This window comes from Cheilinus undulatus, linkage group 13, assembly GCF_018320785.1.
Source record: "Cheilinus undulatus linkage group 13, ASM1832078v1, whole genome shotgun sequence".
Taxonomy (NCBI): Eukaryota; Metazoa; Chordata; class Actinopteri; order Labriformes; family Labridae; genus Cheilinus; species Cheilinus undulatus.
The window spans coordinates 41,359,028-41,384,739 of record NC_054877.1 but is presented as its reverse complement, the minus strand read 5'-3'; the positions used below and the strand labels follow the sequence as shown (position 1 = coordinate 41,384,739).

The 25,712-nt window shown below is 38.2% G+C and overlaps 1 protein-coding gene across 1 annotated transcript; it reads right to left on the bottom strand.

Moving 5' to 3' along the window:
• Positions 1–46: 46 nt before the first annotated feature.
• Positions 47–24,694, bottom strand: ap1g2 (adaptor related protein complex 1 subunit gamma 2). Its single transcript, XM_041803938.1, has 22 exons — positions 24,571–24,694; positions 23,196–23,400; positions 22,835–22,959; positions 21,243–21,384; positions 20,758–20,854; positions 20,571–20,647; positions 20,365–20,460; positions 19,258–19,338; positions 18,948–19,046; positions 18,787–18,842; positions 17,245–17,358; positions 15,752–15,892; positions 15,293–15,347; positions 12,385–12,507; positions 9,820–9,909; positions 8,180–8,307; positions 6,912–7,016; positions 6,642–6,789; positions 5,973–6,126; positions 5,649–5,800; positions 3,753–3,851; positions 47–3,171 (listed from the first exon to the last, which is right to left on the bottom strand). The coding sequence occupies exons 2-22, from the start codon at positions 23,394–23,396 to the stop codon at positions 3,064–3,066; spliced, it is 2,391 nt and encodes a 796-aa protein (XP_041659872.1). The 5' UTR covers positions 23,397–23,400; positions 24,571–24,694; the 3' UTR covers positions 47–3,063.
• Positions 24,695–25,712: the final 1,018 nt, after the last annotated feature.

Sequence of the window (25,712 nt, the reverse complement as noted above, 5' to 3'; positions counted from 1 at the left end):
TTAAGATGCAGTCAGTGTTATAAGAACAGACAATATCAGTCAGAGCTGAGGATCCTGAAAACTGATTTTTATTAGAAAATGACATGAAACTGCAGATTTAAAGACACCTGACATAATATTCTTGACTTTTTAGTTCATGTAGTGATCTGAAACAGTCTGAACTTACACTGAGTCCATATGGAGCACCATTGCTAACATTATCCAGAGTTTTTTTTTTAAAGAGCTCCATGGTTAAGAGATGAATCAACAATAAAGCTGACACTTTTTACAGCTCATTTTATCATCCTTCTACAACAAAGGGTTGTATAAGAGATCTCTTCTTATTGTGCTTATCAGGTAAAATATACAACTTCAGACACCACCATGTCCATTTCTCTTATTTTATACAGTCTTCATAAAATAAAATAAGTCAGAAGCCTCTGTAAACAGCAGGCAAGGTGAACCTGATCAATGGGAGTGATAGAAACACTTTAAAACAACATCACTTACATTTAAAACCATTTCTCTGCCTTGAAAACTATATAGAATTGCATTTTTTCCATAAACCCGCAAATCTTCAAAGGATGAAAGGCACAGGGGAATTACTAAGGAGGTTCAGCTGAATGAGGAATGAAAAACAGGGACGACTGAAGACAAGTGAATGCAACACACAAGATTGGAGGGTTGTCCTGATACTGGAATTTAAACTTTGATATTACTAGAGTAGAACTAAAACTAAACTGATGCATTTTTTTTCTATAACTGAAACAAAATGGAGGTGTTAATCACCTGAAACTGTGCAATTTCTTTTTGTTTTTTGAACTCCAACACACTGTCTAAATCAGTGGTTCTCAACTGGTCCAGTCATGGGACCCACTACCTACTGTAATGTGAAGTAGGGCCCCAAAATTCAGATTTTTATTAAATTAATTAAACAAAAAATGCTGAAATTTGGACCTTGGACGGAACTTTAGAAGGACATGCATGCAAACATTTTATTTCACTATGTTTTACCATTATAACACATTATGGTTGATTTTTGAAAGGTGACAAGACATTTACAAATTATCATATAAAAACTAACTTACTTCAAAATATTTCCATCCAAGATAACAGGATAAATAAGTGAAAATCTCAAGAAAACAGTCAAAATTTACTAATTTTCCTGCAAAATGAAGCATATGGATAGATGTTTGCCTAGCACTTCAATATCAGAGATATTTTGCCTTTTTGCCTTTTTTTTCTGAAACCAGTTCGTGTCCCACTTTTGGGTCCTGGCCCACCAACTGAGAACCACTGGTCTAAATTACACAAAAACATCAGCAGCTTTTTGACAATGTTTTGTGCAAATCTGACTGTATGAAGTAGTTTCTTTGCAATTTAAGAAGGGCCAATGCTTCTTCTGCATACCTGCTTTATCAAACACAGTTTTTATATCTATTGATAGCATTGATCTGTGACTTAAGGAAACTATTACAAAATATCAAAGTATCTGAGATTTTAACTTAAAGTTGAAATCCTACATGCTGCAGTGGTAGTGTTTTCCCTTAAAATAACGACGATAAAACTAAAAAAAGGAGTAGCAGCTCATTTGTGAGTGTTTAGCAAAATATTTAAGTGACATAATGAAGGAAAAATAGGTTAGTTCTGTAAGTATTAGGACAGAGACACCATTTTCCTTGAGTTTGCTCCTTTTTACTGCCACAATGGATTTGAAATGAAACAATATGTGTCTGAAATGATGATTTTCAGCTTTCATTGAAGGGGTTTCACAAAAATATGGCTTTTAAAATTAAGGAATTACAACCATTTCATTTAAAGTGCCTCCATTAAAAAAGGCTCAGAAGTATTTGGAAAACAATCTAAGGAGCCGTTTCATGACCAGGCGTGGTTGCTTCCCTCCTTATGTCAAGACACTGGTTTCATACCTATCATTTATCCAGACTGGACTGAGAAATCTGAAAGTCCAGATCAAACAACACAGGTGTGAAAGCCCCCTTCGATAACAGGATGAAAAAGTCAAGATCTTTAGAAAACGACAAGAATCTCTCCCTTCTCCAGCAAATCAGAGTAAAACAAATGCCTTAATACTTTCCCATAATTCTTTTTCCAGGCACCAGGCCGTGACCACTGGAAACAGCTCCACTTCTGGGTACCGACCCACCAGTTAATTACCCGTGCTTTGTAGTGAAGATCGATTATGACTCAAAACATACTGAAACAGCAACCCAAGAGCTTCTGAAGGCAAAGACATGGTCTATTCTGCAATGGCTTAACCCAAGAGAGCATGATTTTCAGTTCCTGAAGACAAAACTGAGGGCAGAAAGACTCATAAACATGCAGAAAGTGGAAGCAGCTACAGTAAAGGTTGGAAAAGGATCTCTAGGGAGCAAACTCAGAATATTTTCAAGCTCCTAATAACAAAGCTTTGAATAAAATGGCTTTTTAAATGCTTTTACTTGGATAAAACCCCTTAAATCAAAGCTGAAAGTCTACAGTTCAGTCACATGTTGATAGTTTAGAAGCAAGTAGTAAAGTAAAAAGATGCAAAATGATAAAAAAAAAAGTGTTACTGTCCAAATACAGATCTAACTGTATTTCATTAAAGAGACTGTTTCACTGGATGTAAAAAATATAAGGAAAAAAATGATCTAGTGGCTCAATCTGAGTGTCAGGAACCCTGATGGTAAATATGAATGGAGTGAAAAGTTAAAAAAGCAGCTGTTAAAAATCCCTGGGTGTAAAACTTTCTCCTGACAGATTTCATTGCAAAAATACCAGATATGTATCACATTTTACATCTTAGACCAGCATTTCTTCAAGCTTTGCCATGTTTAAAACAACGCCATCATTGCTCCCATCAACACCTGGAATCAAGAGGAGCAAACTGCGTGAGGCTGTGATGATTTCCGTTGAAAGACGAGTGTTCTCCAGTCGAGAAACGAGAATAAAATCGTGAATTTGAGAAAGAAACAGCAGCGTGGACTGTAGTGTTGGTGTGTCAGAGCCAAACAAAGACTTGATGGTGTCTGCTGACTCATCCACTGACCGCCATCATAGTCCGGTTAGACTGACAGGCTGCTGTCAGTGTCCCGCAGCACCTAGTCCGGGGAAGGAGTCAATCTGAACCGTGTCCTGAAAGGCTGAGCCCTGTCTGGTGTAAGATATGCGGATCCTCATCTTCAGGCTCACCTGATGGAGGAAGATTCATGAAGTGAGGATGAGTTCAATTAAGGGTTACAAAGACGTTCTTACAAAATACCTCCACAGGCTTGTATGAATTGTGGGAGTTAAGGTTAAAAAATTAATTCTGCTGTTATTATATCAAACTCAACCTTTGATTCAAACAGGTAATTTTCATCTGTGCTGATAAAGTTCAAGAGAAAGGTGTGATTAGCTTTCTAACACCAACACCAGTATGGGGATGCCTCCAATTCACAATCTGGTACCAGTATGCCCGCTGGAAAATGCACCGATTTGATAGCTTAATGTATTTGTGCTCCCAAACATTTCCTCGTCTCTTTTCCATAGCAGCAGCTAACACAGCAAAGCATGGCTGACAATAGTGACACTGGTGTTAAAGTTCATGTTTGAGGTGAAAGCCAGACATTTAGGCTGTTTTTAATGCAGAAATTGTTTTTGTGTGTTCCTTTTCAAAAAGAAAACATTTCATGAGGAATAAGAGAAAACACTGTGAGTTTTACCAAGGGTACAAGGTTCCTGCCCACAACAGTGACCTTATCATGATGGAAAAAGTCCTAAATTAAACCCACCTTGTTAGGGTTGTTCAGCATGACCATCTGTGTCACTTTAGCTGCACCTCGAGCAGGAAGAGAGTCTCCACTCGGGGCCTTCATGTGTAACTGGACACTCTGTAGGACAGCAAATGGAAACTGTAAGTGTTTAGCGGAACGACATTTGCATATTGTACAGCTCCATGAAATGAGCCTTGTGCAGGCCGTGTGCACATGACAGTGTCGACAACCCTGCAAACAAAGCTGAGCTATCAGATTCAAAAAGACAGAAAAACAGTAGCAGAGATGCAGCAATACCACGGTTCAGTATGCAACTCAGTTCTTGTGGTCATGATTTTTCATTCGGTAATGTTCTAATGGCTCAGGCTGTGTATTTTGTTTGATTTCAATTCTTAAGCATTTTAGGTGAAATTCACCACAGCAGCGATGGACTAAGGAGAACAATCAGTATTAAATGTATGTGCAGAGTTAAAAGAGTGCAAGGCTATTGTACTTAGGTAAAAGTACAGTTACACGGGTTAAGCTTTACTGAAGTAGTTCTCCTGCTATTTGCTACTGACAATCATGCCAAAGCCCAAGCCAAACTAACTATAATAACTAACTAACTAAATACATCTTTTATTTCAGAGAGAAATGGATATATAGACATTGATCTGGACAGCAGTATTCAAAGATGTTCATGCTCTGCTGAAATAAAGCTGGTGCACATACTGCAGAAATTCCATACTGTAATTCATGCCTTTCATTTGGCCTGGTGGGGGTTATGTCGGTGTGGTGACATAGCAAAATTTACCAGCGTGTACTGAACTGTGGATGATCTACCAAACAGTTCAATATTATCTTAAGAACTGAACTATCTCTAGTGTACAAGATACCAGTGGGTGAAAAATGAAAGTCTAAAAACTATACACTACTGCTCAAAAGTTTCAGATCATTGGCAAATTTGTTTGTTATCCAAAGAAAAACATTTTCATGCAGTTCACAAACATTTATCAGCAACTGTCAGTCCTCTGCATCAGTCTCTTAGTATGGCTGCTAATCTAAGTTAATCTTGTTGCACAGCTAAAAAAACATTTTACTAATAAGGGGGCGAAAAGACTGGACACTGGAATACTGGAAGAAGGTGTTGTACACAGATGAGTCCAAGTTTGAGGTCTTTGGATCAAACAGAAGAGCATTTGTGAGACGCAGAACAAATGAAAAGATGCAAGAACAGTGCTCAAAACCATCAGTCAAGCGAGGTGGAGGCATGGTGGTGTGATGATGGTCTGGGGGGCTTTGGAGTTGGAGGAATAGGAGATTTGTAAAAAGTAGGAGGGACGTTGGGGAAGGAAAGCTATCACAAGATTTTGCAATGCCTTGCCATACCCTGTGGACAGCACTTGCTTGTGGCCAATTTCCTCCTAATGGGGTGGCCAGCACAGTCTTTGGATCTGAACCCTACTGAGCTGTTGTGGGAGCAGCTTAACCGTACAGTACAAAGGAAGGCTCCATCAAGCCAACCCATCTTGTGGGAGATTCTCCAAGAAGCATGGGGGGAAATCTCATCAGATTACATGGAAAAATTGACAGTTAGAATGCCTATGGTCTGCACAGCTGTAATTGCTTCGAAGGGTGTTTTTTTATATGAAGGCAAAGTTTGAAAAACTCATGCATCATTTCCATTAAAATCCTTATTTCTAACTCTGGTAATGTCAGCATGTCCAGTTCATTTGCTGTATTTCCTATTCAGACTAATTTCACAAGTTTTTCCATGGAAAAAGAGAAAAATTCTAAGTGATCCTAAAATTTTGAGCGGTAGTGTACATAACATAGTAGGCCTCAGAATTTGTAACACACCTTGGCAGCCAGAAATCATCACCTGCTATTAATAATGCCAGTTAAACAGGACGGACATGTTATAGTGAGACAAACCTTGGGTACGGCAGCCTGCAGGGTGAAGCTGCTAATGTCTGAGTCTGTGGAGTTGGAGGCTGTTAGTGTGACTGTCAGGCCAGAATCTGACTGTTTCTCACAACTGAGTGTCAGAGTCACACCGTCTTTATCGTACACTGACACTGTGGGAGCTGTGGAGAGAAGAAAAAACCTAGGTCAACACCAGACACTGTTAGAGTGGTTAGCACAGTATCAGTCCCTTTAGATTTGCTTTCCCTAGTTTCATGTCCAGATCATTCTCAGTCACTGATTTCTTTCACTCCCTTTAACCTTTTTAATATTTTGTGTGTCTGTGGGTCAGACCTGGTGCGACTGGTGCAGGCTCTAACCCCCCCAGCAGATCCAGTAGGTCTCCTCCAGCAGTATTAGCAGGAAGGCCGGGTACTGGACCACTCACTGCTGGGCTAGGCTGTAGAGTTTCCTCAGAGCTTCCGAGCAGGTCTAACAGATCACACACCTGGGGAAGAGGACGAACACAAAGACAGAAATAGCCTGTTTGAACATCGACATGAAGGAAATACAAAAGAGTTCATCTCACTGGTGCCAGAAAGTATTTGCAGAGTTGAACAAAATGCACATTTTTTCCATGTTTTCATCGCTTTACATACAACAGGTTATCTACTTTCTTAAATGGTGAAGATGCCAACAAATCCTGTCAAAAATACATTCTCCTGCTTTATGCATACTGGGACAAGGACAGTAGTCCAGCTATACTACCATACATGTAAATTTACTGAGTGCTTCCAGTTTAAAGACTCACTGCTTTTGAACGGATCGTATTTATAAATAATATTTATAGATTTATAGATAACTATTATTTCACCAGAGAAAAAATGTTGCTAAACCAGTTAGATTGTCTTCATTGTAAAATTATTACAAAAGCACAAAATGTGAACTCAACATCCAACACATTTCCCCAGTGGAACCGGGTTTTCTGAAGACTCCACAGCTTGGAGAATAAATATGATATACCTGGTTTGCAGGTTGAGGAGGCAGCAGTGTTTCTCCCTGTTTGAATTTAGCTAATTGAGTTTCCTTGACGTTCTCCCCCGCTGACTCTCCGTTAGTGTGACCAGGAGAGTTTTTCTCAATCACAGGCATCCTCTCTAGCACGGCTGCCCTGCAGACAGAGGACACATCTCTGATGTAAATGCTGTAAACACAGCTTTGATTGTTATGGAGCCAACAGAGTATACTACACGGTTTAATACAGGGCTCTACTCTTACTTATTAGATTCATACCTCATGTGGTCATATTTCTTGAACAGAGCATTGTATTCAACTGCCCTCTGCTGGAGCTCCACGTCTATACAGCTGCCGTAGATGCTGACGATGCTTCTGATCCGGCTGGTGGGAGGGTGGAGGCGAGGAGCAAACACAGCAGTTAGAGAAAAATGATATTGTATATATATACATATATAATATTATATTATATATCATTATATAAACCAAGGCTGTCGCCATCTGTTAACAGAGTGATGCTCTCCAAAAGGCTCCAAGCTTTCAGTTCTCCTTGCATCCACTCTTATCCCTCCCTACTCTGTTTCTCATAAGCAGAGTAGCTTGTCTGTGAGACATGCTTCTGGGTTGTGCTCATTGAGGTCTTATATGAACAGACTCCTGTCATTGAAACAACTGAATAGAATTCTAAACTTTATTATGAAAGAAAACTTACTAAAAGTAAGTAGATTAAAATCAGGCTGAAGCCCATGTATACAGTTAATGGGACAAGCTAGGCTAGACTTTGAGAGAAGGTGTGCAGGCTCTCATAGAGTCAGGCTGTAAATGTTGGGTTAGGGTTAGTGTTAGGCTAAAGCCACGGGGACATCATGCACAGAGGACTTGTGCTTGCTGGTATAACATGAATATTTTATTCCAGGGATGATAAACAGCCCAAGTCACGAGCAGGTTTTTTCTTGAGCAGGGAGACATTTTGGAAAACAATGACTTAAGATTATCCCTGATTAAAAAAAGCTCCATATAAATAGCATGCATGCTCTCAAATTGTGCTGTGCTGATCCATAAAAAATACTGCAAGGCATGCCTCTGTCCCCTTTGAGTTACAAGACAAATTAAGATGAATGAATGTCAAATTTAGGACTGTCATAACAGCAGAACTTTAAATATAAAATTAGTAAAAAACAAACAGTACTGACACCCAATTTGATACAATGACAACAAAAAAAGAAGTCCAAGGCACCTAATATTTGGTCATTTATTGTTTTTAAAAATCAAGAATTGCAAGCAAACTCATGCCTGCTGTCTAAATGCACAAATATGTGTGCACTGTTATATACTGAAACACTGCCTATATATTTGTGCATTTTTGTCATTGTCTTCAGTTGTAAATGAATAAAGGGAACAGACTTTTTTTTTTAAGTAGTTTATATCAAATATCCCCCATCATCTATTCAAACTGATCTGGGAATTAGAATTCACCACCGCTGCTCTCTCTTTTCTCTATTGACTGCATAAATCTGTGTTTGCTCTGAGTGTGAAATGTGTCTTACTCCACATTATCAGTGATGCGTGTGCTCAGTTTCATGGTGGCCGTAAGAGCGAAGCCTCTGGTTGTCGGGGACGACATGTGGGACTGCAGGACGGTTTCCAAGGCGTCCAAGACATCATCTTCAGTGACCTGATGAAAAAGTGTAATGATTCAGAATCCAAAAGCTACCATCAAAATGTAATTTTACTGAATGTGGGGCACACAATATTCAACCAATTGCTTGAAGAAATGGAAAGAATTTGTTCTTTTTTCAACACCTTATATTTAAAGTCAATTTTAGCTTCTGTTATTTACTTGTGAGGCTTTCCCATTACAATAAGCGGCTTGACTCTACTTGGTTTGACTCAGCCCAACAGCCTGACATGACCGGGGATTTGCTTTTCCACCAAAACCACGCTACCCCTTTGAGGCCGCATCTAGAGCTGACATTTTGACTCAGTGACGTTAAATAGCAGTGCTTTAGTAAACATTGTTTTGTTCTGCCAGAAGAAGAAGCACTCTTTGGTTTAGCTTTCCACTCAAATCATGCCCATGCTGTTGTCCTGAGGTAATTCAAAGCAGTTGCGACTTAAACACACCTGCAAATGGTGACACACCGATGCGACATCACTGCAGCATGCTTGGAGGTAGGGTTGCCGCACTTTGGCCCTGCTCCAGAGAAGGACCACTCAGGATAAGGCTTGACATAGCCTTGCATGGCCAAAAGTCATGGTGGAAAAGCTCCACTAGCTGATGATCCATTAGATTAACTGTATGTTTAAGGCACAGATCCCAGATTTCTGAGAAGATGATTAAATTCTAAGTAGTTCTGTTTGCTGTGCTTTAGCAATGGATCACTAGAGATGCTGTATCACCAAATAGATATTTCTCAGTTTGACGCCCCTCATTAATTTTCTTTTATTAAATCTGAGCAGGTGAAAAATACAACAGGTATTATAACAAACAGGAAAAATTTAGCTGGAATTTTTTTTTTGGCACCTCATATTCAAAATCAGCCATGTCAGTCAGCAGAGGTGGAAACAGTGACGACATTTGGACACCAATCACTCCTGTGCTTTTTTTGGACATGTCCAAAAATGTTAATATTCTTGGTGAATACATTTAATCTCTGATAAATAGGTTATGCAATCCATCATGGTATAAAAGTCCATTTGGTTCATTCAGGGAGAGGTAAATAAAAAGAGTGGTATCTGTGTAAAATACTGTCCACTTTTTAGGATGTGGTATAAACATGGACGTTCAGAACTCAGTGAACTAAATAAACAGACAACTCATGCAATAGAAAATAACTTTCTCTTTGACTAAAAGGAGACGTTTCTGCAAAGAAAAGGAAAGAAATTTGCAGACTTTGTCGCAGAGGATTAAAACTTTGAGTAAAATCGTCTTGTGACTCTTTGGACAATAATGGACTTTTGACATGACATATGTATGACATACTGTGATAAATCTTCAAACTTATGTAGTTAATTGTGATTAATTGCACCTTTTTGTCACAATTTGAAATTCTACTTTTTGCATTTAAAACTAATTTTTTTCATTTTGTATTCTTGTACAGTCTTTAATTAAAGGTAACTGACTTCCTGTTTTGGCACAGATCTGATTTTAAAAATTGAGAGAATAAAAAGCATTTGGTTAGTGTACCTGAACGGGTTCAGTCTCCTGACACTCTCCTCTTAGCAGCAGGTCTCCGTACTCTCCTATACACCAACACGCCACCTGCACCAGGGATTGCTGCACAGACAGATATTACACTCTCACAACAATGTACACAAAGCAATCATATAGAACAGATTAAAATAGAAGAGTAGAAAGAGCTGTACATAAGTAATCATACAGTAAAAGAGCACTATATGGACAGTACTTCATGTTCTTTTATTCAGCCTGAAAGAAAAGGTTTCCCACAATTTACTTGAGGTTAAAGTGGTGGATGATGGGAAAAGTGCTGCACTCTGCAGATGAGTGCACGTCTGCTGCTCATCCGATGTGGTTCCAAAAATAAACCTGGTTACATCAGCCCGTTTTAAACAGAAAGCCTTGCAATTCCCACTGCAACAGAACCACAGCAGCTCTGTCTGACACAAAAACAGAGTGTGTCAGATTTAGACAAAAATGGATGACTGAAAATCTCTCTCTCTGTCTGTGATTACATGTTTTTGTGATTATAAAATGATCTTAAGCTGAAGTAACAGGATTTTTCTCTCTGGTTTGACATTAAAAACATGAATAAACAGGATTTCTGTCCAACAATTTTTAAAACTTCATCATTATAATAACTGAGATAAATAAAGAGGTGGTCTATTATTTGTTTGTGCAAAGCTGTAACAGTGGAGCTTTATATAGGTCCTTTGCAGATGACGTCACGCAGCAGCAGAGATTCCCCTTGGGATGCAAAAAGTGAGAAATGCTACCAAAAAGGCAATGTTCTGAACTGTTTATGACTATTCCAAGCATTCTAAGTGTGAAAATAAAAACATTCTTAATTTTTAAGCTACTTTTGTTCCCCAGAATAGTAGAAAATTCAGGAGAAAAAAATGTTTAAAAACTTACAGAGAAATGGCAGAAGGTATATATTAAAAAAGCCTCTATCTTAAGCCTGGACGAGTGGTGCCACGCAACACTCATGTATGGTCTGTTTCCACATAGTGGACTGGTGAGGTTCACTGCAGTTTTGTCAAAGTTTAGCTCGTTTAATGCTGATCTTACCTGTATTTCCTCAGCTTATGTCCGCGAAGTCTCACTTGTTGTGAAATCTGTCTCTTTTCAGAGATCTAGATCACATGGCTCAGCTCTCAGTAGAGCTGGTTGTTTGGTTCCCAAATAGTAAATTTATTTGGTATCAGTTTGGCTTTTTAAATGTGGATTAAATAAACAACAAAGGATGGAGGAAAGAAAACTGGCACTTAAACAGGAGCAAGCGACTGTGGCTCACACCAAAGAGCCATTTCATAGAACAGGCTTGTCCTTGAATTGCATGTCATCACTCGATCACTTGCCCCACAAGGTTTGTTCAGTTGATAGTATACCACTGTTTTAAGAATTTTTGTTACAAAAGGTAGATGTTTTTTTTGTTAAAGGGCTCAGCTAGCCTCTTAGCTCAGCACAAGACTCCCCTAGACTCTTGTCTCCCTTCATCTGGCAGACAGAGGCCTGCAGGACTGAGTAGATTGTGATATTAAATGCCTCAACACCATGTAAATCAGTTAAACTGTAGTAAAAATCACTTTTTTGTAACCTGTCGGATTATCTTCAGCGTATGTAGAAACTTTCTGATGATTGCAGCGTACAGGTCCATTTAGAACTGTAAAGTGCTAACTATCCTCTGTTACCATTCATTCCTAATGGCTGTCCCAACTTTCTGACCCTTAACAGACATTTGGGATCACGTGATTGTAGAAAACCTAAAGATTATCTTTTTGCTGTTGGATAGCTGACATCTGTGCTGTGAAAAGTATTAGCCCTCTTACTAGTTTCTTTTTATTGCATATTTTTCACTCTAAAATGTTTCAGATCATCAAACTAATTCTAATATTAGACAAAGCTAACCTAAGTAAAATCAAAATGCAGTTTTAAAATGATTATTTTTTAATTTTTTTAAGGGATAAAGTAATTCTAACCTACCTGGTTCTATGTAATTATTCCCTAAACTCAATAACTGGTTGTGCCCCCCTTGACGGCAACAACTGCAATCAAGAGTTTGTGATAACTAGCAATGAGTCTTTCACATCGCTGTGGAGGAATTTTTTCCCACTCTTCTGTAGAATTATTTTAATTCAGCCACATTTTCAAGCATGAATGGCCTGTTTAAGGTCATGCAACAGCATCTCAATGGATTTAAACTTGGACTTTGTTGAGGCTACTCCACAACCTTTGGATGATATTATATACTGTACTGCGATCAAATTCAAAATGAGCCAACATTTTTACTGAAATGGTAAAATGTCTCTGTTTCAACATCTGATACGTTTGTTGCTCCACTGTTAATCAAATACAGATTTTGAGATTTTCAAATCATTGCATTCTTTTTTTATTTATGTTGTACATAGGGCCCCGACTTTTTGAAATTGGGGATGTAAATGCAAAGTTTAATCACTCTGATGTATTTATTGGCCAATGAAGGTCCAGCATAAATTATGCCAGAGGTAGAGGGATGACTAACATTTATTAAGTACCTGGTGGGGAACAGGAAATGCAGAGACATGCTCTCACCTGGGAGATGTCAGTCAGTAGAGCTCTGTACAGTTTATGGACGGTGTAACAGTGCAGCTCTGAGGCGTTGGTGATGAGCTGGATCAAGTTTGGGACTGTCTCGTCCCTCACGTCGCCCCCTGCCTGACAGAGCAGAGACCACAGTCACACATTAGATCACAAAAACAATCACTTAACTCCATTAGATTACACTGCTGACTGCAGTATTTGGGTCATCCTACATCCTCCCAGGCATGGTGAGCTCACATTTCCATCACAGTTCATTCTCATTATAAAGGCCATTTACAGATATGGATTCAGTTTAATTAACAAGACATTTCCACTGCTGCTCTCTTAACTCCTTCCTTACCAGAGCACAAATGAGGAGAAAAGATGCAACCATGTGCAAAATGAAAGGCTTAAGTTGATTAAATCACAGTGAATCAGATAAAATAAGAGACAGGTCTGTAGGTCCTCCATCAGAAAATTCAAAACTGAATTATGGAGAATATTTATGCCACAGTTGTAAAGGAAGATGATTACAATCATACAAGATTGGGTAGAAAACATATATTAGATAAAGACATGTCTTAGTCTGAGTGTTTTCTTAAATTTAAGACCTCTTCCTGGTTAAAATCAGATTTACCAAAATAACTGAAAGCCTTGTTCCAGAATATACTGTCTGGTACTGATTACACTTAAATTGAAATTATGCATCATTTTTTGGCTAAATTCAAAATTTTTCACTATTTGCTATAAAACTGTAATGTTTTCATGTAATTTAAAGCATGTTAAAACCCTAAGCACTGGAGTGGGTGATCATGAAAATTTGTGACATATATATTTATTCAATATGGAACCATGTTATAGAGGGATATAAAATATAGAAGGATGAGTTCTGAATCCAGGTATGAATTAAAACTCAGTGGCTGTTTATCACAGTTAATATAGATGCAGTTGATGGAAAAATAAACATTTTCAATAAAGCAAATCAGTCTGTTTAACGCTAGTTTCTATGTCTGTCAGCACCAGATTTAGTAATTTCTTACCCCTTTTAACAAAATGTTTATATGTATATGCCCAAAATGCCTGTAAAATGTTGTGTCCAAGCTGTAACACAACCTTCGACCACTAGCTGAGGCTGTAGCTCCAGTTGTAGGGCCTGCTCTCCTTGCTCTTCTGCCTGCTAATAAATCAGTACAGTAGACAGATGGTATCATACAGTGCATATGACCACCTGTAAGCTGTACATAACTGAATTCAGAAAAGGCATGTGGATGCCGGTGGTGCCAGGGATGCTCACGTTAGCCACATTCTGCAACTATATTTAACACTGTGTACACAATGTCAAATATAGTAAGCAGTGCTAGCACCACCAAACATCCACTTCAGAATAAAACATTCAGAGCAGATGTTCATTTTGTAGTTGAAGAATGTGATAAACTGCTTTAAACAGCCCTTACATGTACTACACAAAGTCTCAATCCCAATAAACCCCTTACCCCACCGCGCAACCCCATCCATACGTTTGGTGAGTAAATTTCTAGAGAGAGGGTGTCTCAAGCTCAGTTCAGTTCAGATCAAAGATGTGCAATGAGGCGCCCTGAAACTCTCAACTGCTTGTGACGGGCCTAAAACAGTCTAAACACCTTTCAGTTTAAACTGCTATGACTAAAGGATACAATGCATCATTTCCCTAGTAATGACAGACACTCAATTTAAAGAAGTCTATTTCTGAAGTTACTGAACAATAAATCTGCCTCTTCAAGGGGGCAGAATTGCACATTAACTGTTTGTTTCTCCTGCATCTTTATCAACTTGGTAATGCATAATATCAGGCTGTTAGATTCCTGCTCATCACTAACTCACTGTCATCAACATTGCAGCATGACAGCTAAATTTCACCGCAAATACAAACGCAAAAATACTTTTCTAGCTCGGTCTTGTCATAAATAAGATATCTGCTGAGAATAATTAATTATCCACGGAAAAATAATGCTCCTACAGCCTTGAATTTCCCATGCACTATCTCATAAAGCGCCATATATCCTGTTTATGTGCACAGCTGATAGAGGGAACAGGAGTGCTTACAGGCTGACGTTTCCATGGGAAAAGTTAAAGAAAAAAAGACGTGATCATTTTCAAAATTCACAGCATAATCTTATCTAATGAAATAGATATGAGTTGCAATGGCTCGGTTCAGACAGATGCAACTATTGGCAGTAAATTTCTACAATGATCTTGTCCTGTCGAAAATCTTTGGTCTGAACTGAGCTTCACTTAAATTTGGCTCATTGTCATTTTTACTAAAGTGACCTTGACGCATCATAATACCTGGCAATCCGCTTGGTATATCTGCTAATGAGGTTTTATTCTGGTTATTTCACCAGTTTTTAACTAACAGGACTTGCAACAAAGTTTTGGAGCACTTGTGAGAGCTGATCTGAGCAGATGTAGCAACTGAAGCCAGTGTTTTGATTAGATGCGACTCCCAGAGCAGCCGGAGTCTTTGTTTCTTCAAGGGGACATTTGATGGTACCACATTTTGATTTAATTTGATGCACAATGCTGATGTGCTTTGGCCTAATGGTTCCTGCAAGACCTTATGTTTGTTTTTGCACCAGTGATGAGATAAAATTCACATCACAGACCTCTGTGAGACTCAATAAGAGTATGGATAAGCTTAAATGTAATTGATTCCCAGGTTTTATCAAAACACAGAACATACTTTTAACATACTTGGGTTCTCTTAAATATATCATCTGTAGAAAAGCTTTCTAAATTTGATAACTTTTGATTCAAAACCCATGTAAAGGTGCATTTCAAGGTTGTTAACAGCTGAGTGAATCACCAGGATTCATGTAAGCACCAGATGTAAACAGGGTCTAAAGCAGAGTGCAGCAGAGTGAGCAGCTCAGTCTGTATTTACCGTGGTGAGGACATGCAGGATGGTGTCAATGTGCCAGCGCTGGGAGGGAGCATACCTGACAGAGACAGAGACACACACTCAGTGGTGTTGAAGTGGGAGTCTCACACACTCACTGGTACATCTGTATCCCCCCTACATGTACATCCCACTAAAGCAGAAAGCATTAAGAGCCAGAGTGATATAAAATAGAAACAGAGAGTGCTATTCATCATGTCTAAAAGAGACGGGGGTGTCACTGAGAGTGGAGACAAACAGAGTGAAACATGTAGACACAGTAAACTTAAGCACAGACTCCATTTGTAACAGCCATAACACTTAAACAGCTGCATCACATTAATGCTCACATTATATTATCACAGCTGGAGACAACGGAGCACATTAAACTCCTCACATGCACATAAGTGTGTGTGTGTGTGTGTGTGTGCATGCATAGATAAAGAAGTGAAGTGGGTCCCTCACCTCTCTGCAGCATTGAATATACCGCTGGCAGCCTGAGAGCGGAGCTCAGGAGGACAGGAGGAGAGGAAGAGTAGCAGCTCCTTCATCATGGAGCGGATGTTGGAGGCTGACACCAACGCCAAGGAGAGATCCAACGCACGACTGAAGGGTTTAACAGATAGGATTATTGTTGGTTATTCCATATAGATTCAATATAGTGGGTGAAATCCATGTTCAGTCCTACTGCACCCATTAAAATTCTTCATTTGACCAAAGATGTTTATGATCAGAAACCACTCTGCTTAAACTTGTTTGAGTACCTGATCAAACAAAATTACTGCTGATATGAGATGTTGCATTACAGACATTAAAAGGCTATGATTGTTCCTAAAATGTTCCAACTCTTTCTGATGCTCTCATGGTCAGCATGACCTGACTGATAATGCACTTAACATTTTTAATTATGGGAGTAAGCATGTTTTACTGAGATTAAACCTGAAGCTTTGTGTAGGACTGTGCAACAGATGTTGATCATTAAAGTCCCTGTAAAGTGATTAAAAAAATCAGTATTTCATTTTTGTTGTATGACAGGGCTTTATGTTATGAACCACCAGGTCAAATTTCGGTCAAAAAACATGAGGCAGTGATGCAGGATGGTGTGGGCATGTTGGTTGAATGATCTGAAGCCAAACCCACTCACAAGAAATAAATCCTCTCAAATTTAAAAATTGCTTTTTTTTTTGTTTGACAGATTAGAGCTAAAATGTCTCAGTTTCATTTCCTCATCCTGTATTGAACTCTTCAGGTATTCCTTATAACTCATTTTCTGATAAATGTGAAGTTAAGTCTCTCTCCCGAGAAAACACTCAATATCCTGATGTTGCTCTTCAAAATAAAAGTCTTCAATGATGACAGAATAGGAGGGAAATGAACATGTCTATCAACAGATACTTTCCTGAACTTTAGCCTTAAAATGCTAAAAGACACGAGGGATTAAACAGTTTCTGCCTGGAGAGAGACAGTCACAGCCCGCTTGTCTTGATCATCCAGGACTAAGACAAGTGAAATATGGATTAAAACATAATTTAAAGTTCTGTTCCTGCTGCATCTAGTTCAAGTGAAAAATCAGATCATCTAAAAGGCATTTGATATGCTAACTACAGTGCTCTGACTGGAGTATAACGGTGCAACAACTCCGACAAGTATTATGGGGCTATCCTGTGCAATGTTTTAATAACCAGTAAAAGAATCTTAAACTGGATCCTGAAGCTGACAAAAAGCTAATGGAGGGACGCTAAAATTCTTGTGATATGATCACATCACTCTTCCCTGAAGACGTGCAGCTGCATTTTGGACCAGCTGCAGATGACGAAGCAAGGACTGATCAGTACCAATATACAGTGAGTTACTATAGTGCAAGCAAGCAGTTGTAAACATGTGCCTAACAAACCCACCAAACAAACATCTGTTAAAATCCAGCTGTCTCTAAAGAGCAATGACAACGTGAAATTTACCGTTTGACGGATGCATCCTGGTCCTTCAGGCAGTCCACGATAGTCCCCCTGTGGCGCTGCACTGCATTGTGGTCTGTCCCAACAATCTTCTGAAGAGAGATCATGGCAATGTACCTAAATGTGCATAGAGAACACACAAAAACGAAGATAACATTTTTTTACATCTTTATCCTGCATCTTGATAAAAAAAAAAAAACCTTTACTCTCTTAGTCTAAAAAGATTATTAACCTTCAAATCCCAGTTTAGACATACAGACACTAAAGTACAACTTAACTTTGTGAACTATGCATGGTAAATAATTAATCCTTCCACTTGAAATGTCTCATGAACTCATGAAGTATTTATAAGATTACAGGGGGAGATGTTATCCAGCTGCACAGTACTCAGAGGAATAAACCAGTCCTATTACTGTTGCTCAGCTGCAGAGAGGTTCAGAGCGCTGCATGTAGAACCAGACAGGCCTGCCTGACCACACAGCCACCATGGAGGCAAACTCAAAAACAAGTAACATAACAAAACCCTGAAGGAACTCCAAACTGCCTGATCCAAAAAAATGACAGAGCCAAAAATGAAGAGATCAGCCCCTCAGGCTGACACAGAGCTGCTGCTGCTGAGGCTCCAGGAGAGTTGGTGAGCTCAGGGAGGTTTCTCTCTGTGGCTGCACTGAGTTTGCCATTTGGCCGTGTGGAATGGAAACAGTAAAATGACCCAGAGAGATAAGAGAGGATAAAGGGGAAGATAGGAGAGAAGTAAAGGAAGGAGAGTTTGTGAATGTGAATTGAATATTGTGATGGTGTTCTTATTTATTTCCTTTCTTTATTTTGTTGTACTTCAGTGCAGATCCTGTGAAACATGCAGTATTTTGTTTGTTTGAAGATGAATGTTTTTTTGTTCTCTTGACTTATTGGATGAACAGTGGAGGAAGCTAAATTTGCAACACTGAAGACATATTTCCAAATTAATTTTATCTTACATCATCATATACAAATTTCCATATAGTACTGAATGTATCGCACATCTTATGTATTAATGGTGTACCTGAATTATCATATTGTATCTCTTCCATGGTTTCTAATGTCTCATCTAACTCATTATATCAATCATATATCATCATCATTCCTCGAAGAACTAAAAGCCACAATGCCCGACATTCTCTTGACATTTTCCTTCTTTTTCCTTGAGTTAGGACTAAAGTGCAGAAAAAAGCATTCATTCTTTTATCTTTTGTATCATACCTAGTGTTTCGTATTATACCACTGCCATCAGGCCAAAACCTCATATCTCAAATTTTCCTTATTTTTTTTTCATAAATCAGTGCTACTGGTCACCCCTAATATCTGTCAGAGGGTTTTAACAAATTTTAAAGAAATTAAAGTGTCAAAAGATCAACATATGGGGGGAAAAAGTGAAAAAAGCCCACGTTTCTTCTTCCTCCTCTTCTTCATTGGTGGTTTAAGAGCAGTTTGCTAATACTCCTACACTGTCCTACACTGTAAACAGGAATCCAAAGAGGAAAAAAATGAATGAAAACAAAACCTCACCGAATGTTTCTGTCATTGTTCAGGAGAAATCTTCCCAGAATGTTCACAGCCAAAACCTGTGGCACAAGTTTAGAAAAAATAACCGTGAGCTATTCAGTGGTAACTTGTTGTAATTTTTGAATGAATGAAAACCTTTTCAGGAAGTGTTGCCAAGGACTCACCCTGAGGCCGCTCTCTGACTTGATGTCTAACACAGTGAGAACTGTCTCGTACAGCACAGCATTACCAACAGTCTTTGTGCTGTCTGTATTAGTTGCCACCTGTAGAAGTCAAACATGTTAATACAAAACTGTAAAATAACATCCATCCATTTATCTGTAAGGTAACACAGACCTGAAATACATTTTGAAGAAAGAAATAAAGGGGCTATGTCAATTAGATGACAGTCAGTTGTTTTGCAAAGTAAACTACAATTAACAAAAGCTTTATTTCAAGTTTTTTTTGTTAGCTTTGTGAAATTGAGTCTTGTACCTGAGCTAGTAGGTCATTCATGGCATCACTGGCTGGTTCATTGTTGCGGCCCAGAATCCTCAGCAACCTCAAGATGCGAACCTGAAGGTCGAGGCCGCAGAGAGAGAACACAAGACAGGAAGTTATTTGTATGCAATAAATCAGCCACAAAAGAGGAAATACGAGAGTATAAATTTATCAATGATGGCGAGAGCGAAAGACACCAAAAAAGGCACACTTAAAAGGGGATATCAATCTCTGCCAACTGAAACTAAATCAGGGAAATATCTTAATACATATCTTGGGCAATAAATTGAGTCACGATTTCTTCTTCCCACGATCATGAAAACAAGATCATCGTGATTATATATAATCTTCCTGACAAACGCTGTAGTCCTTGTTATCTGTCTTTTAGCAACCGCTTTTATTCAGATGTGAAGGGATACCCAACTCAAGGGGGGCACATTTCAGATGTATTTTATGGCTCAAATCTTGGTTATGATACTTTAAATGAGCCACAGGCCACTGTGGCTCAACTCAACTAAAAGATAAATATAAAAAGGGAATAGTAATTTTAAATTAAAGTCATTGTAATTCTACATATTGTAGCTTTGAGAGGAAGTCACACGTCTTGCTGTTAAAGCACCAAAAAATATTGATACTTTGAGCTCAAATGTATTAATTAATTAATTAAAATATGAGCTACCTGCAATTTCTTAAGTGGTCTACCATCTCTGTGGGAGCAGGAGAATGCTAAGGTGAGTAGCATCTATCTGCTGCCCCGCTACAACGTGATTTAAAAAACTCAATGCATTAAATGTGGAAAAAGATGAAAATAGAAAGTTGTATTTGACACTTTGAGTTTGAGCTACATTTTCCTGAGTCAACACCAGTCTTTACCTTTTCTTTTCATAAGATAAACAGCTGAAAATATGATAAAAATATCTCAAAAACTGTCTTTTTATGTTGTCCCCAGATAGCTGCATCTACTTCATATTGGCACAAGACGGTTCTTACACAAAAACCCTTAAAGTTTTGTTTTACTTTCTTGTAACTTTTATTAATCTATAACACATGGATACGATGGAGCATGAGGGTGGGTTTGGCTGTAGTAGAGTCCAGACTGACCTGTAGGAAGGGATCACTGATTCCTGCAACGTCATGCTCTGGAGAATAACCCGAGATGACCAAACCCTTCATGATCTGAACCAGATCTGGTACTGTCTGAGACACACAAAGTACAACATGTTTGCAACAAAAGGATTAAGAAAGAGAGTTTAGAGCTTTAGGACTTATCAGATGTAGAGAAGTGTTTATGTTTGTAACTCCCATACCTTTCTGAAGCGCTCCAGAGTCTCTGGATTCCTCTCACACAGCTCAGTGATGAGCACCACAGCACCATGTAACACACCTACCAGTAAACACAGACAAATCCATGAGGGATCATGGGATATATGGGTATTGGTGTGTCAAGTTAACAACATGTAGCAAAGTTAGGTGTGTCAAAGAGGGGGATCAGACCGTGGTTTTTCTCTGAGAGGAGGGATCGAGCTGCTGGGGCGAAGAGCTCCCCGAGCTCGTTGACTTTCCTCACAATATGAACCGCACAGAGAGCAGCCTGGAGGAACAAACAACATAAACACATCAACACTGCACTTTAATATGTTTAAAGTTTCCTGTAAGGACTAGGAATTAAATCTGTTTACAGCTGGCTTTACAGAAAACACAGACTATGAGTAATATCACATCAGATTAAAAGGCAAAACTCAACCCTAAAATTTTGTGCTACAGTGCATATAAAACCATGTGTACAAAATTCCTCTTCTTTTGGAAGACAAACAAGACTAATGCAGTACATGTATCTCACACGGGTAATTATATAAATAACCTTGTAATTGTAAACAGTTTAGAAAAAATCAATAGTCACTGCAGAGAAAGTGGTCTAAATTTGACTGAACAGCTGCTCTGAGAAAGAGAAAAACAATAACCCTGTACCCCCCTCTCACCTTCTTTTTGATGTAGGAGTTGGAGGCTCGGAGCAGACGGTCGATCTCTGGCGCCAGATCTCTGCACATCTCAGCTGAACCCATGCAGGCCAGTGTGCACAGAGCCAGAGACTGCACGTACTGATTACTGTGAGAGAGGTCACTGGAAAACACACAAATAATGGGGTTTATCAGTCTGTAACACAGCAAAAAATGTTATGATTTTTAAATCATCTGACAGATACAATAATTCTGTGAACTTCTTTGACTTTCTAATGATTCTCCCAATTTTTCTCTTTTGTGGAAACTCTTTTCTGACAGTGTACTTTTGTCCGTTATCACACTTATCTTTTAACTATGACATTGTCACAAATGTGTAAACTAGTTTTGGCAGCTGTTTTCAATCTAGTCTTAAACTTAAATTACTTTTAGTTCTAGTCATATTTCAGTCATTTTAAACCTGTATAGTTTATTTTTATCACCAAAGATGTTTTAAGCTACTCCTAGTCTAGTCTTTCTTGAGGAAAAAATGGTAGCAGACGAACATTTTTAGTCATTATTTTAGAGGAAAAAATATACACTGATTTAACTGATCAAATCATCATACAATTTCTCAACTTAAACACACATTATGTAAGTTTCTACTGTTAGGATTGAACATTTACTACTGGAATAAACAATATTAATGGTTTACATTTCCAGTATGATCTTACGGACTAATACCTCATTCTAAGCAGAGTTACATATATTTCAAATGTTCAAAATCATTAGTTTAACTTTGTGAACTGTTACACTAATAATAAATACACTCAGTTAGATAATAACTTATCCTTCAGCTCTGCTTGAAATTTAGTGAAGTTATGTATGTATGAATAAAAGGCTTATTCTGAGTAAATTTAAAACATAAATTTAAAAAATCTGTTATCAGATGACAACACTAATTGAGATCAATCTGCTTAGAAATGTTATGTTTCATTTTAACCAAGCTCGTTTTGCTAAATGCTAATAGGCTAAATATTACACACTGCACCTTTAAGGATAATGTTAAAACCTGTTGAGAGTCCTATGGCTGAAGATTTCATCACCCAACTAACTGACTAACCAACTGGATGGTGTCACTTTGGTAAGTTCTTGGTTTTAATGAGAAAAAAGTGCAGGCAAACTCTTAAAACAGCAAAGCTGACAATAAAAATGTGACTGACGATCTGTAGCTCTTTTTAGGCATTTTGATATTATCAATGATTAAAATGACAGAATCTATCTTTTTAAATGTAGTATTTAAAAGGGTCATGGTTTAAAAAAAAATGAAAAACTTAGAGAATATCATTATCAAGTGGAAGTTATCACTTCTCATTCAGTTATATAAATCAGTGACTGGAAAGTTCTTTATTGTTCATTACAACTCTTTAATAATGCATTATAGGCCATTCATTATCTGTTTTATTAAATAAGTGGGGTTAGATTCTTATATTTCAGAACTATGAGGAAAAGTTTAAGAAAAGATCAAAATAGATGGTCTATTATCTCCTTTGTTCATCTTTCTTTCTATCATATAAATGCTTCATCAAAGAGAATAAAAGCCATAGATCTCAAGTCAAAATGACAGCCTTTACTTCTTGATGGAGTTGGTGATGAGCAAACTGGCATCCTGCTTCTCATCCAGCAGCATCATGGCTCCCAGGTACCCCACACGCTTCTCACTGTAGCGAGGGCTGGCTATCATCCGAACACACTCCATCTAACAGGAAGAAAAGCAACTCCTTATACTGGAAACACTAACACTACCAATGCCAAGAGGGAAATTTCTCCCTCTTTGCAGCTTCAAGTGGGATTCAGTGGCCCAGTTTTTTCAGACGTGGGTTAGCCATGCTGGAGACTTTGCTTGAGGGAATCAACCACAGCTCACAGTGTTGCAACGACAGTGAACTCTTAATACAAGCAAACCCATGACAGGCATTAGTGAAATCCCCTCACCTGACCAAAGTGAGCGGGGTAGCCCAGCATGTGCACGTAGAGCAGCTTGGCCAGGTTGTGTGATCGACTACCGTTGTCCGATTGTCTGAACTGAGCCCGGATGGCGGCACACTCCCTCTGGATGACGCCGCGCTCCTCGCACTGCGTCCTGGCAGACCTAATGGCCCGTATCATCTCCTGGAGGGGGACTGATGGAGACATGGCTCTGTGTGTGGGTGGGTGGATAGATGTGTATGGATGTGGTGTTGAAATAAAGAGTAAAAGAGAAGAAAGCATTTCAGTGAGAAGACTGGTGATCAAGGATTTCCAGAAATGACAAAAGTTGCAAACAATGAATAGAAATTGGTTTCGATGCCAATGCAACAAGCATAAAAGTCCTTAATATTGGGTAATTACTGGTCAGTATATTACAAAAACTGCATGTGGAGTTCTGTTCACTGTGTGAGGTTGTCAAAAAATGCAATACTATGTCACCTTATTAATACTATGACTTTTAAATGATACACTCAAACAAAATATTAGATAGTGTGGAGGAATTTGCCTGAAACTCTTCTGTAATAAAGAAGAAATAACCTAACATTTGGTGCCTTAGACTTACATCTTTGTTGCTGTTATGTTAAATCAGGTGTCAACATAATTTGATTTCTGCAAGAATCATAAAAATCAAAAATCTGTCTGCCAACATCTCAGCACCAAAATGTCAGTGCATTTTGTTCTCTAAGGACAGTGCTCTCTTTCTTTTCCTTGCAGCAGCAGTGGGTTGAAATATAACAAAGAAGTCTTTTTTAAAGCTTCAGTATATTTCGATACTGTTGATTTTGTAAGATAACAGGATATCAAATATCTACAAAACTACACAACCCTACTATGCTCTATTTAACTTCCTGTATTTATAACGCCCCCATATGTACAGGCACAGCTGATACTACAATATAAAACATGTATAAGACATGTTCTGTAGTATAAGAAAACATTCGCTGTTTATATATTTAAATAAAATACTCAAAAACTTAAAATGTCACACAAGTCTTGTTAACTGACCTCTGTTTCTACTGACAGACTGCTGCTGCGTTTTAACTCCTTAGGCAGCTCTAATAGAAAGTTACTGTCAAATATTAGCGTCTGTAACACTAAATAACTTTGAAATAATACATTTCTGTTCACAAGTTAACAGATAAATTAGTTCAACACTCCTCCAGTCGATGTTAAAGGTTGGTGAAATGAGTCGGGGGCTAGCAAACTGTCCAAGCAGAGCAGAGCTAACCTTGCAGATGCTGTCAAGCCTGCTCTGTGAGACTGTGGAGCTAAAAAGCTAGCCGAGTTAGCATCCAAACCTGTCTATGTAAACGGTTTAAACTATAAAACATTAACATACCTCTACGCCGTTCAGACAGCCCCCAAGGTTTTAAAATGTGAACCGGTTCAGCCGAGCCCCCACCAACACTCGGCAGCAGACAGTTGGCTGGAAACCCAAATACTGTGAACCCATGTAACCGTCGAGTACACGGAAATAACCACACAACGGCCGGTTAAGACTTTCAAAATAAAACTCATTCGAAAAACGGGAATCTCTGCATGTAAAGTGCACAGCTATTGCAAAACTCAACATCAAAAAAATATACGTTTTTTTATTGTATTAAAAGCCCAAGATAAAAACAGCGAATAAAGACTAAATGAAAGAAAATAAACAGAATAAACACCAAAATTAGAGGTTAATTTAAAGCAAATTAAGAGAATATAATATAGAGGAAAGAATCATAGAAAAAAGAGAGAATGACAGGACAGACCCAAATTTGGCATCTTAATGGGCACTGGTTTATAAGAGCAACATAACTTAAACTCATCCCATTGTTATTTCTTATGCTATATTATCTGTTCTTCTGTCACAAAATACACATTTGCATGCTGCTTTACAGTATAGTAATCCACTTATTATTTGTTTTAGTATATCATTAAGGGGTCTGCCTAAACATTAAAAGCGTTATATGAAGACATTTTGGTCTCAAGTTTTTGGTTAACTAGGATCCAAAAAACAAAAGACTGACTCAGGAGCAATAGGTCAAAAGTTTATCCACAAAAAACAAAAATACAAAAGGGAGGCAGAGGAGACAGAAACTTGAAAACTTCACTGTTTGGGTTATGGCCCTCCTAATAACATGATCAGTCAACTAAAACCTATTTTAATACTATTTTATTCAGTTTTTGCTTTTTTTTTTTTTTTTTGTATTTTTAGACCTATACATAGTTTTTTCATGTGTACCTACTTTATAATAATTATATCTTAAAGCCCCCTGGAACATGAAGCCCCGGGACAAGTCCCCACTTTTACCTGAATGTCAAACCAGCCACAGATTTGATATGGTGCTTTTTGAGACAGTTTTTAAATTTACAATGAAACTACTGTATGTTTTAATGCAATGTAATGACAAAAAATAATCTTGATTCAAGGACTTGAATTTTTTCAAATAGAAATTTTAACCATTTTTGTACATCGTCATTAAGGACAGGGTTAGCTAA